General features: G+C 36.7%; 1 protein-coding gene across 2 annotated transcripts; it reads right to left on the bottom strand.

The window, feature by feature from the left end:
• Nucleotides 1-6,561: 6,561 nt before the first annotated feature.
• On the bottom strand, nucleotides 6,562-11,154 carry LOC140767634 (uncharacterized). Of its 2 annotated transcripts, none has more exons than XM_073107629.1 (8): nucleotides 10,890-11,094; nucleotides 10,022-10,243; nucleotides 9,677-9,738; nucleotides 9,297-9,387; nucleotides 9,133-9,217; nucleotides 7,953-9,048; nucleotides 7,447-7,833; nucleotides 6,562-6,883 (listed from the first exon to the last, which is right to left on the bottom strand). In XM_073107629.1, the coding sequence occupies exons 2-6, from the start codon at nucleotides 10,195-10,197 to the stop codon at nucleotides 8,353-8,355; spliced, it is 1,110 nt and encodes a 369-aa protein (XP_072963730.1). In that variant the 5' UTR covers nucleotides 10,198-10,243; nucleotides 10,890-11,094; the 3' UTR covers nucleotides 6,562-6,883; nucleotides 7,447-7,833; nucleotides 7,953-8,352. The 2 variants fall into 2 exon arrangements, with proteins under 2 accessions (XP_072963730.1, XP_072963728.1); XM_073107627.1 differs by having other exon boundaries at nucleotides 6,564-6,883; nucleotides 10,999-11,154.
• Nucleotides 11,155-12,576: the final 1,422 nt, after the last annotated feature.

The raw sequence follows: 12,576 nt of genomic DNA, 5'->3' as shown, positions 1-12,576 counted from the left end.
ATGTGGTGTGATGCACTTCCTGCCTGCCAATTGTTTGTCCATAAGAGATTCATGACTACTATTTATTTCTGCAATTATAGCCTATATTCTATTATTCTTTGATTTTTTTTTAATTTTTTTTAAAATTATTTTGCAACTTGTAATTCAAATTCTAATCTAAGATTATCTTCTATATAATTACTGTCGAAAACTAAATTAAAAAAAATATTGAAAAAATAACTTAATTAAAAAAGAAAATCTCCTAATTGAGTGCTATGGGATTACCACAGATGGTTTGAAGTTTTGAATCAATAATTTAATTAAACAGGCATCGTGTTGTCAATTACAATGGAGAAGATGCGGATTAAGCCCTTCAACCTAATCCATTTGGTTGGTTTGTCAGATGCTTTGTCTGGATATGATTTATACTCTTAATTTATTTTTCTTTGTGGGTCTTTCTAGAGGAAAGAAGAAGACTAATTAGTATTCTTTTTGGTGCTATTCTTTGTCAAAATCTTTGATTTGTGATGACTAATTATAGTACTAATTAATATGAGTCTAAATTTTTGTGGATATCAATAAATAAATAAATAAATCCCACTTCTATTATATTATGGTCTTTATTTTTGTTAACTATGATATAATTATATTAATAATAGCCGTTTATGTGTAGATTAAAGTCACATTCATGCACGCCACGCCCAGCAACTAATACTATTACTCGTCCTCGGGAGGTGGAAATTAATAAATGATTAAAATGCTAATCACGGACTAAATATAATTAGGTGAATCCAATACTAACGCACGAATTTATTGACCTCTTTTTGCAATATAAATCGTGAAACGCAACAATAAAAGGAGGCATCAAATTAACGTTTATTACTGTTCATTGTACTCGTCAGCATTCACTTTTTATTTTTATTTTTTTTATTTTTCGTGAAACAAATGAATTATTTATAATATTTTAAGTGTTTGAACGTTTAAGGACAAAAGGTAAATTATATTACAATAATGTATCTGAATGGTGAAGTTAATTTTAATTCTTTATTTACTAATCTTCGAGGGTTACATTTAACCTTAATCCAATACTAACCCACCTGGAAACTTCTGTCTTCCCAACAACTCCGTTGCCATCCTTATCCCATTTTAATGAATAAAATAGAGGAAGGCATTAATAAGAATTTACATAAAAGTTTAATAATATATATATATTATCATGAGAGCATGTGTTCAATGTAATATCCGATTTAGCTCAAGTTTTAACTTCATATGAATGGAATAAGAAGGCAAGCCATTTATTTGTCGTCCATGTCATCATGCATGCACTTCAAACGAAGTTTTTAATCTTTAATTGCCGTGGCAACTACGTAGCTCTTGCTAATAAACTATGAACTATGATAAGGGCAAAGAGTAGTGGAAGTTCGTAGCACTATGTTTGATTGATTTGAGAGTTTAATTGTATTTAGACCGCCTAAGTTGTCATCATTTTTTTTTTATTTTAATTCTTTAACTTAAGAGTTGATTTGATCGGGAGCCGAGCTTGTCATGGTCTAGCGTAGTTTGAAATTAATTTCGAGCCTGGTTCAACCGCTGTTTGATCAATTTTTAACTAGCGGAGCTTGAGTTGGCTGGATTAGTTTGACAACCTAACTCATGGGTGTTTTCAAAAATATAAATACTAAAAAGCTATGGCTTGAATTATAAATTTATAAAAGATAAATAATATGAAAAATAATGTTTCCCTATGTTATTATTCGCATAGCAATGATGGCCACCTAGTATTGACAAAACAACCATAACCACTATTAATAAGTATCTCTCATCTCCCCTCCTCACCGTCAATATTGACTTTAGCCCATCTTCTTATCGCTGCAACTTTGCTGCTTGCTATGCTACCCATCTCTCTCCTCCTCTATCGTCTTGTATTGGTTGTTGTCGGATCCATACAATAGCGGCACTAGAGATGGAGCCTTATCTCTGCCACCAATACGTCACTTGTGACTTGGGCTAGGCCGATCTAAGCAGCCGATGCCTCTCTCTGATGCTATGAATTGATCCTGGTCTAACTTTATGTCAGTTGTTTCTTTTATCATGTTGTCTATTTTAGTTTACTGATAGGCCGTGGTGTTAGGCTATCTACGAGCTTGACGAAATTACAAAAGATTCCATAATTGCAAGACTTTTATTGTGTTTATGTGTAGTGCCGCCCATGTGAGCCAAGAAATTGTCTTATTTCTAGGATCTTCCCCTCTTTTCTACCATTTTCTCTTTAGCATTAGTGTTTGCGCTATTATAATCTTGCAGCTAAAGTTTAGTTGTTGTTATATTCTGATCTCATCCAAATGTTCTAAGATTATTGCCCTTTCTTTCTTATTCTTTTAGTTATCAAGTTATAGCCACTTTTCTCGATATGAATCATATGTCCATAGACTTTCTTCGAAATAGAAAAAGAAAATAGCCGGTTAACAAAATGACAAATACGCCCCAATCTTATCACACTCGTCGTAGATCTCATCAAAAGACGTCAAGGATTGTTATTGTCATTCCCTATAAGATAAAATTACAAATTTCTCTACCACATTATAGGAGAAATTTTTAATGGTTAATGAGCTGCCACATTTGGGGTGGGGGTGGGGGTGGGGGGTAATATAAACCCTTGGTAATAATTTTGTCATTGTCAATCTTGTTACCTGTCTACGATTATACAATATATTATGATATAGTGACAGATAATTTATTCTTTTGTGCCTCTCTCGTCTCAATGCCATGTCGTATTGGGAGTTCTTTTCACAATATTTTCAACTCTTTCTCCTAATTTGAGCACTATCTAATGCCAATACAAAATTAAATGCCTATCTCCATCTCTCATGGGTCCAAACAAGAGAGACATAGGTGAGGTTAGAATTTCTCTGCATTCCCATCAAAACAGTGCGTGGTTTTAAATTTTCTTTTTTATAATCAAAACTATTTAATATCTTGCTTTTATCGTCATTCGCACTATATAGAGTAAATTATAATAAAAAATAGAATACAATGGTTGAATGAAACAAGGGATTAAAAAAGAAGTAGAGGAAAAAAAAAGAAAAAAGAAAAACTATGACCCTTCAATATTGAATTCTTTCTTCCTCCCTCCCTCTTCTTTCTTTTCCTTTTATTCTCCACTGCAGAAATCCCGGTTGTGTCATGTAGAGAGGATAAGTCTTGCCGTGGATTGACGTGCACATAAATTTCAAAATTTAATGGACCACAGAGGTGACCTAAGATTCAATTGCCTAACTCTATGGTAGGTGGTAACTTAACAGTTGATCAAATCTATATACCTAGTAAGAAAGAATTGTGATGGAATTAATTTTTCTCAGGAGTGGTGGAGCAATCCTTACATTTTCGAAAGTTTAATCCGAAGTTTCTTTTTTAAGAGTAAATATATAAATAAGAAATTATAAATTTAATTATAGAGCGACGGTTTTTTAACACAATAGTAGTAAGCATTACGTCGGAGAGTGTCGTAGAATAATAAAACAAGTACAATTCTGAAAAGTTCTTTTACAGGAGCAAATGGCCCTGTGAAATGCCTTAAACTGGAAGATTAGAGATCAGCATGATCTCTAGTGGGAAGGAAAAACAAATTTATTCAAAAGTGAGAGTTGTCTATTCTTCTCCATATGTTTTCTCCCCTTGCAACAGTATAACAATTTAAAGACACAGCACTTCACATGCATTGTCCCTCATGAATCAAGTCATTCACAGTGGAGAATAAAATCATATCATTTGAAATGCTTTTCTACCACCACCAATATTTACCATGAATTCTGTACCACAAGGAGAAGTTATTCACAGGGTTCATGTGACATCTTGAATACCAAATCTGTCAGTAGTAGTCATAGACATAAATATTTTTCAGTGTTTGATAAAGATAGAGGAGACCAAGGAGATCTGAACAAAAGTTGAAGCATACCCTCCCCTCTAGAAAAGAGTGCAAGAAAAAAAGAGAAGAGTGATATAAAATATAAGGCTGGTCAATCTCTCATACATGATACATCCCCATCTAACCAAATATTAATAAGAGGCTAATCAAAGAAGGGAAGGGAGGGGGGGTTGTCAGGATTCCCTTTCCTTTGCATCCAAGTTGCCTTTTATGAGCTGGTGCTGGCCCTCCCAACTCCCAAATGACATTTTAATTCCTTTGCTTGAATTCCCTTGTTCTTCTTCACCTAATCCTTTTGCCACAAATTAAGTACACACCTTGGGGCTTCAAATCCCTTTCTTTCTTACTTTCTTTCATTTTCCTCTTGTGCCTTCTTGGTTGGTCTAGGTGGTTGGGTTGATCGCAACTAGCTTTGTCTATTTTTCTCCTCTCTCTTTTTTTTTATCTCAACATTATGAGAGCTGTGTATAGGAGGAGGAGCCCATACTTCCCCCCCATCACATGCCTTTGCTTTACATATCTCATGGGGTTATGTCTCTCTTTCAGAAAGTGTGAGATATCTTTGAATGTGATACCTGCAAAACTGAAACAAAGTGTGGGGTTCTTTGGGAGCCAGATCCTGATGCAGGCCTGGCCAACCACCTGGTTGAGGGGGCCCACACCTCCTCATCCCTCTAGTCTGATTCTGGTGGACCTCATCCCAGACTTATTCTGCAGTCACTAGTTCTAATGTTATATATAATAGTCTTATCAATAGTTCTTGTTTAGAAGCAGTAAAGATCATAGACAGCTGACAACAACTTCTGCTCTGCTACTATATCAAATATTTTACCAGCTAAAGATCTAAGGTGATGCTAGAAGATGGCTCAGTGGTCACTAACCATGGAGCATTGAGAAGAAGGGAAGAAATCTTTTATTACCCTACAAGTGAGTTGGGTCTTTTGAAAGTCCATAAAGTGAACTACTGACGCGGCTACTCATGCAGAGTAGATGATTGGGTCTCTCTTTAGTGTTCTCTCCCCCAACTCCACCCATTCTTCTCTCATGATCATCCAAACTTCCATCTGCTTTCTGTTTACTAAGTTTAGATGCTGGTTTAAGATCTACAACTGGTGATGCACTTGCAAACAAACTAGGCCAATTCTTTTTTATTTTTTTAAAAAAAAACTCCACCTTTCACATTGGTCACACACATCATCATTATCAATACTTTGAAGAGGCTCAAGCTCCCTCTAGATACACACTTACACAACAAGTTTAGTGCACATTAGGCAACAAATCTTTCTTATCTTCCTTTTTCCTATAATTAACAAGTGCTTGGAGTTGCGTGCTTTTGTGTGGGTGTTTCAGTGCTCTTATGACCTCTCTCTCCATGCTCGCAAGTCACACAACCATATGCCATTGTCCCTCATGCCTGTCCTCGGGTTGCTTTCTACTGCCTCTTACAAACTTCTCTATTATGGACTTTGGTGAACATACCAAGTCATGGCTACTTTATTAATGCTTCCCCCTAGAAAAATGCCAACCACTCTTTATAGTAGCATGTTCTTTCAGAGTATGCCCATCTTCCCACCAAGTCATTTTGTTCTCTTTCGGCATACCTAATTTGATGCCAAAACAACCCATTTCTCCCCACTATGTCAGATTCTTTTGATAATCTCACTGATCACCACAGCTCTCCCATGACTATGAGCTTGGATGCTAGTCAAAGACAAGCAAACCACAGCCCCTCCTTTATTCATTAACTCATACGATAAAATTGTTGTTTACCATGAGCTTGCCCCTTTTGTGAATGTAAATATCTTCCACATATTCGCAAATCCACTCTTTACTTCTGAGACATGATTGAGGAAAGTTTTTCTTTCTTTCTTTCTTCCCATAACCGTAATAATAATATTGCTAGACCAAAAGTCCTAAGCACCTAAGATGTCTGAAGAATCATTGCAGTCCTGTCACCTGTGAACCTTGATTAAGAAGCATAGGTTGAACAGAAGTCCCACTGAAAGACTCAGCAATTCCTAGATGCCATTGCATATTATGATTCGAGATGTGAAGAACAAACACATTATTGAGTCTGTGGATCTCCACTCGGAATAGACCACAAGCGAATTAATGGGTTAGAGGTGGGAGAATAAAGCGAGGAGCCCAGGCACATGAAGGAAGAAACATTGGAGTACTCGAGAGACTTGGCATGATCTCTTTTTCTTAATAATTTACCCCCTTTATTTTCCATTTGAGATTCCCTGATGAGAGGCACTATCAACACTCAAAACAAGCACCAGTCCGACTGGGTAGTGTTGTAGCTTTGATGTGAATGAAAGAAACCACAAGAAAGTGAATATAGGAAAAGGAGGACATCATTCATTTAGAGGGAAAACTTCTGGGAGTTGGAAAGAAAGAAATGCATGACTGGCATATTGGATTTTATTACAAAACTGGCTTTCACCTGTCACTACCTATATTACAAGCCTGATGTGAACACACCATCTAATTGGCGTACGCGAATCAACTCAATCTTTTTTGAAGTATATTTGCAAGGAATGATCTTAAGGAAGCTTAAATCAGGGAAAAAAAATAACAGAATATACTGTCAATAATCCCTGTAAACTAGTGGAAGTGAATGTTAGGTAATTTCTTTTTGTATATGGACCTGATAATTAAAAAAAGAGGGCCAGATGGAGATCCCTTAACATAATCATCAAATTTATATAGGAGATATGGGAAAAAGAAGAAGAAGAAGAAGAAAGATTCTAAAGTTTGGAAGATACAACAATAATATGCAAGAAATGATGAAAGCAAGGTGGATAGGCTCATTGAAGGTCCTCCCTGGGGTTGGTTGTCCGTGACTTGTTTAAGACCTCTTCAAATATGGCTTCCTAACCACCTTGAGTTGCCTTCATTTGAATTGAATCTGAAAAACTCTACACCAAAGTCCTTTCCTCGACCATTTTGAAATGCACCTGTTGAAGACTATGTCACCTAACACAAACAATTATCACATGTTAAATACTTATTTTCTTCCTCCAGAGCGCAACTTAAGTCCGTTTAATAAAAGAATCGACGCTTTTCACTAGGATCTACTGCCTGCCATCCAAAGAGGGGAATTGAGATGTATGCCTTCTTTGGATCTATGCACTGAAACTGACAGTTCTTACTGCGTGGCTTCTACTCACTGTTGGCTTCTATTGGAAAATGATCTCACCCCTCATGATCTTGGGCCAATTGAAACGCCAAAGAATTACTTGTATGGTCCTTCTCACCACTCATTTTATGACTATCGCAATTTGTCTTCCTTTCCCACTCATGGAAGTTTCCCTCCTAAATATATCACTAGGAGATCCATTTCTAATATTTTCTTCAACAGAACTTGGAATCTAGTGTTCGAAAATATATGTCAAAGTGCACAAAATCAGGGCTAGTTACCAACATGCAACTTTCAACTTCTCCTAGTGGAAACTGTGTGTAAACTAGTGATAAGCAACTTACACATGGCAAAAATAGCATCAAGTTTATCAAAATTAACAATGGTGTGGGTTCTGTACCTCAATAAACAAGAATTGGTTTTTCTGATCAATCTGAGGCAGCCTTGTAACTCGCCCTGTGATGTTCACCTGTTCAAGCTTCATTTTCTTGTCGTTGGGCCTTGAAATTATTAACAGTTGAGCAGAAAAGAAGCTGCCACCTCACCCCAAGTAGAAGCCACGAAGGAATAGTTTTACATTTCCTTTCTCACTTCATCTATTCAATACTGGATGGATCAGAGAGCCCAAACTTGGGCGTTGGGTGAGATCTGTAGGGCTTTATGCTGAAGTTGCTTGACAAAATTGCTTAAGCAATTTTTGCCTAGCCAATTTTATTTCCCGAGTTCACCTGCCCTAAATTTTTGAACCGCATTAAAAAGCTCATTTCGTACTACCAACATCCACAACCTGCAATGCAAAGCAGGTTGCCATTGTAACAGTTAGTATTGTAGCTCATAAGAATCTTTTTTGAAATAAAAAAACATATTGGCTATAATAATATAAAATAATACAAATTAATTAATTACCATTCCCTGGCCTTCGCATCTGTCAATATTTCAGCCTGATAATATGAGAGTACATTTTCAGTAAAATAAACTTGATATAGAATAGAATCAATTGTCACTTTACAAGAATATTACAGCTGAGGGGGTGACATTCTCCACCCTATAGGAGATTCTCCAGTGACGAAAATACAACAGTTTACTGAGGAATGCTGTTATGAAGCATGATGGAAAATAAGACCAAATGCTATCATCTCCTAAAAGAGAGAAGTTGCAATAAATAACACGTAGAAACTAGAAAGTGCATAGCCAACGAACTCTGCAAGAGAACAAAAGACTTGGGGTTGATCAGCTAATGAACAGGAGAAAAATGTGGTCAACTGTCAATGAGTACTGGTTTAATGGGATAGTACAGTTATTTTTGTCACAGTTCTGCTATCTGGCTCAGAGAGGAAAACTCCATATCAATGCTCGATAACGTGTCCTGATCAACATCAAAAGAGGCAGGCACCGTAGGAAGAGAACAAGTGATGCGCTTCAAAGCCTCTAAGCCTTGTTTGCCCGCAGACGGTTCCCCAGCATTCAAATTATTTAATGCATCGATCGCATTTCTTCCTGACTGGTTAAACAACTGACACCTTATATCCAAGCAAGATCTCAGATCATCCTCACTTCGAGCTCTATTCAACTTATTAAGCAGATCACTTATTGCTGCAGTTCTCTCAACTCGTTGTTTTACTTCTTTCAGCGATTTCAGCTCCCTCTGGAAATCCACATCATGACAGGAGGATGTGTCCTCATCATTAGCGTGCTCTCGTTCTCTCAACTTGTTCAGCTTTTGATCCAACATGTTCCCAATCCTCTCTCTAAATCTCTCTTCCTTCACAGAATTAGCTTTTAACCTTACTTTCATCTCAGCTGTCAACATCTGGATCCTGTCTTCGGAATAAGCGGCTGCAGCTGCAGCCTGATCATCTGCTTTCGGCGGCACCTTGAATGCTTCCTCTAGAAAGCACACATTCTGCATATACCTCTCAAATGCTTCATTTTCAGCTTCAATGTTTTCTTGAATGTGCTGCCTCAATTTCATAAACCTCCACTTATTTGTATTTGCAATATCCTAAAACATTGACACTGATAGTGATTAACTAAGAGCAAGAAATAAAATTTCTACTAAGCTAGCAAAGCTGCAAAAGCTGACAACCTTTCTGCTAAGTGGTTTCCTCACTCGAAGAGAATTCAAGAAATTGTTGGAAAGTTGCCTAAGTGAATTCAGCCTCCAAGAAGAGCTGCCAGAAATTTTATAAATTGTGTTAAAAGGAAAGTATGACACTGGAATATGCTATAGCTTCCAAGTTCAAAAATTACCCAGGCGAAGGTGTCTCAGTTGATGGTTGTTCCAATGATGGCGAACTAGAAAGTGCTGGCTTGTCAGGTAATGTACCATTTTGTTTCAGAACTGAAAGACTCATCCATAATACAAGTATTAAGATACGCCGCATTTGCTAGAAGATGATTATAAAATCAAAAGTAGGATTACTTCATGCAAACGACACGCTTTACATGCAAAGTGAGTAAAATAGGCTAGCACAAAGTTGATTAATGATAATCTAGGTATTTAATCATGATTAACTAATGCAAGCACAATTTAACATGGCTAGTTATAACATAAGATATCAGCATAAACCAAATCCACTTTGATGAGTTCTCCACAGACCAATATGCTTCTGTTTTTCTGAATTACATACCATGAATATGACATGGATTCTGAGCTTTGAAGCAGCAACTCTTGCAACATTGGAATGGACACCTAACAAAACAATGATATGTCACATGACCAAATGATATGAAGCTGACCAATTTCAAGACCAGAACAAACAAGAAAACCTAAACAGCACATTCTAAGTGAATCCATATATATATGAATAATTTTGCTAAGATGTTGTAGAACTAACACTGCACCACACAAACACAGCCACACCACAGGTAAGACGACAGTTTGTATTGGCCCACGTGCTATGTTTATGCAGATCACTACCTAATTAGTTGAACAAATGTTCCAGATTCACTACATAAGGAGCAAGTATATGTACCTTGAACGAGCAACATTCCCACACTTGATGCATTTAGGCTTGTTCAGGCCACGAAGGTTTGGCTTTGGTGTATCAAATGCAGTAGTCCGCTGAGGTGTCGCATTGCCATTTACAACCGCGGGACTCCCAAGAGAGTCACCAATCTTGTTACTAGAAACGGGAGAGGAAGTAGCCATTGAACTTATTCCTTCCAGACTTCCAATAATTAAATATTGACTGTCACTGCACAAGGGAAAGAACCATAGGCACATCAAACAAAAGAACCACCATCCTGTTCATATAGATGTACAAGGAAGACAAAAGAACCTTTCTTGCACAAATTGAAAATGTCATCTAAGATTCTAAGGATCTATGACAATTCAAGAACGACGCATATTTAGATTCCGTTTTATAAAAGACTCCAAGGAAATTTTTTATAAGCATTATAAACCAATACCAAGATCGTCCAATATATCCAAAATTGAAAGCCCTGTTAAACCTGAAACCAATAGGATTCAAATTCTTCAACAGAGATGCAAAGATGAATTCTTTTTAAGTGATTCGCTCACCTATCGGCTCACATTATCGAAAAAAAAAAAAACCACAACTTCTCAAATCAAGTTGACATAGAAGCCTAACAATCTCCAGACCTTCCGATCCACAGTGTGAGACACTTGGGGCATGCATCTGATAATAAAAATCTTTAAAAAGGCTGTAAGAAGAACTCGATAAAAAAAAATGCAGCGAGAGAACAATTAGGTTTAGGGTTTAGTTATCTCCCACAAATTGAACCCGATTAGTCGTGTACGCACTCGAATTCAACAAAACAAACCGAGGTAAAGCATGGAAAACAAGACACTAAGATTCGCGTTTCGAATCCTCAAATAACCAGCAGCAAAATCCTAGAGAGTCCCGACGACATCGAAGCAAGCCAAAATCTAAGCCGAGAGCGCCATGAAAGAAGAGGGAGGAGGAAGACGCGAAGGTTTCGGTGATACCCCCTCCTCGTTCACGATCTTGGATTCGGCAGGGAAATCGAAGAAGTAGACGGCGGTCGAGAAGGAGAACGGTGTGGTCACCTCTCCCCGGCAGACGACTGCTCGACTAGGTGTGGCCGCGCGAGGTCCTCGACCCAACTCACCTTATCGGGTTAGTTAAATATTTCCGGACCCGAGACCCGAAAACTAACACATGGGCTTCATTGCAGCCCAGCCTATTTATACATCGAGTCGAAGGAAAGCCCAACATCGGCCTTAGGTCCATAAAACCAAAAATTCTAATGGTCTTTTGCGTATATAACCTTCTAAGATCTAGTTTTTATGTGAACGACTTTGTAAAGTTGATATTTGTGTATCTCAAAAGACATATATATTATAGTTCAATGTATTCATTTTAGATAAAAAGACTTATAATTCTTCAAAAGTAAATTAAAAAATAAAAAGGAATGACAAAGAGACGTACGCAAGTAGTGGAAATATAAACATCACGCTAAAATTGCGGTGTAGATAGACGTACTTAAATGCATTTTGGACGCCTAGTGCTCGTATAATTGTCTCTGGATAGATACTAGTAAGCAATGGGCCAATGGCTCATTTCCAACCAACCAAAATATAAAAAATAAAAAACTTTGATATAAATTTAAAAAAAGTTAGGGACTATTTTGCAACCCCACGTGACTGCATGGGAAAAGTGACGTTAGGGGCTAAGATTTCGGATTAGGTTTCTCTCTCTCCTCTCTCTCTCTTGTAATTTCCAAAGGTTTGGTGTATCAAATTTCCAATCACACACCAACTCCCCGTTTGCCACGTACCCAAATCCCACAGTGAGGTCTGGTAGGGGACCAACTAAGGGACTCACTTGCCCCAATTAGGTCGAAAGTTTAGGGATGATGTAATGGGAATTAGGGGATTAATAAATCACAACTGCTTCGTCTTAAGTGCCTCATTAAATTAATCCCCAAGTCAATTAGAGTTCGTGTGTTCAGTAAACAACACTAACGGTCCCTTATCAACTGAATCCAAAATCCAAACTACTCTCCCCCTTCCTATTTTACTCAGAGCTGGGATTTATCTCAACATTTTTCTATCTTTTCTCTGAAGAAAATTACAAAAACCACCCTGCATTTATATTTACAAATAGGGAGTCTATTTGTAAATAACAAACATAGAATTTTTTTATAATATAATCAAAATATAGGGTGTTTTTCGTAAAATACTTATTTGCAAATTAATGTGAACATATTCTTATATTTTGTAAATATTAAATAGTTTATATTTTAACTTATAATTGCCAAAAAAAATTAATGTGTAGTATTGATGCAAAAATTAATGGTTATATTTTCGATTTATAACAATAAATTATAGTGCGTATTATATATATAAATTATGTATATTTTAAAATATATATACAATCAACTTAATATACCAAATTAAAAAATTAAATATAATTAAATTATAAAAGACTCGATGTGGAAGTATGTGAATTCTTGTACTCAACTCATGTGGCCTCTTTACTCTAATGTTGGGCTTAAAATGAGTAGAGTGTGAGCATCAATGAAGCAAAGATGAAGGGCAAGT

Source organism: Typha angustifolia, chromosome 9, assembly GCF_048772165.1.
Source record: "Typha angustifolia cultivar Huaian chromosome 9, ASM4877216v1, whole genome shotgun sequence".
Classification (NCBI taxonomy): domain Eukaryota; kingdom Viridiplantae; phylum Streptophyta; class Magnoliopsida; order Poales; family Typhaceae; genus Typha; species Typha angustifolia.
This window is presented reverse-complemented; position numbering and strand designations above follow the sequence as displayed.

What these genes read in the sequence shown, in the direction of transcription:
- LOC140767634 (XM_073107627.1), bottom strand. Translation starts at nt 10,197, where the DNA reads ATGGCTACTTCCTCTCCCGTTTCTAGTAACAAGATTGGTGACTCTCTT. An exon ending in ACTGAGACACCTTCGCCTGG is followed by an intron (nt 9,218 to 9,296) that starts GTAATTTTTGAA and finishes AATTTCTGGCAG; the next exon opens with CTCTTCTTGGAGGCTGAATT. An exon ending in GGAAACCACTTAGCAGAAAG is followed by an intron (nt 9,049 to 9,132) that starts GTTGTCAGCTTT and finishes TCAATGTTTTAG; the next exon opens with GATATTGCAAATACAAATAA.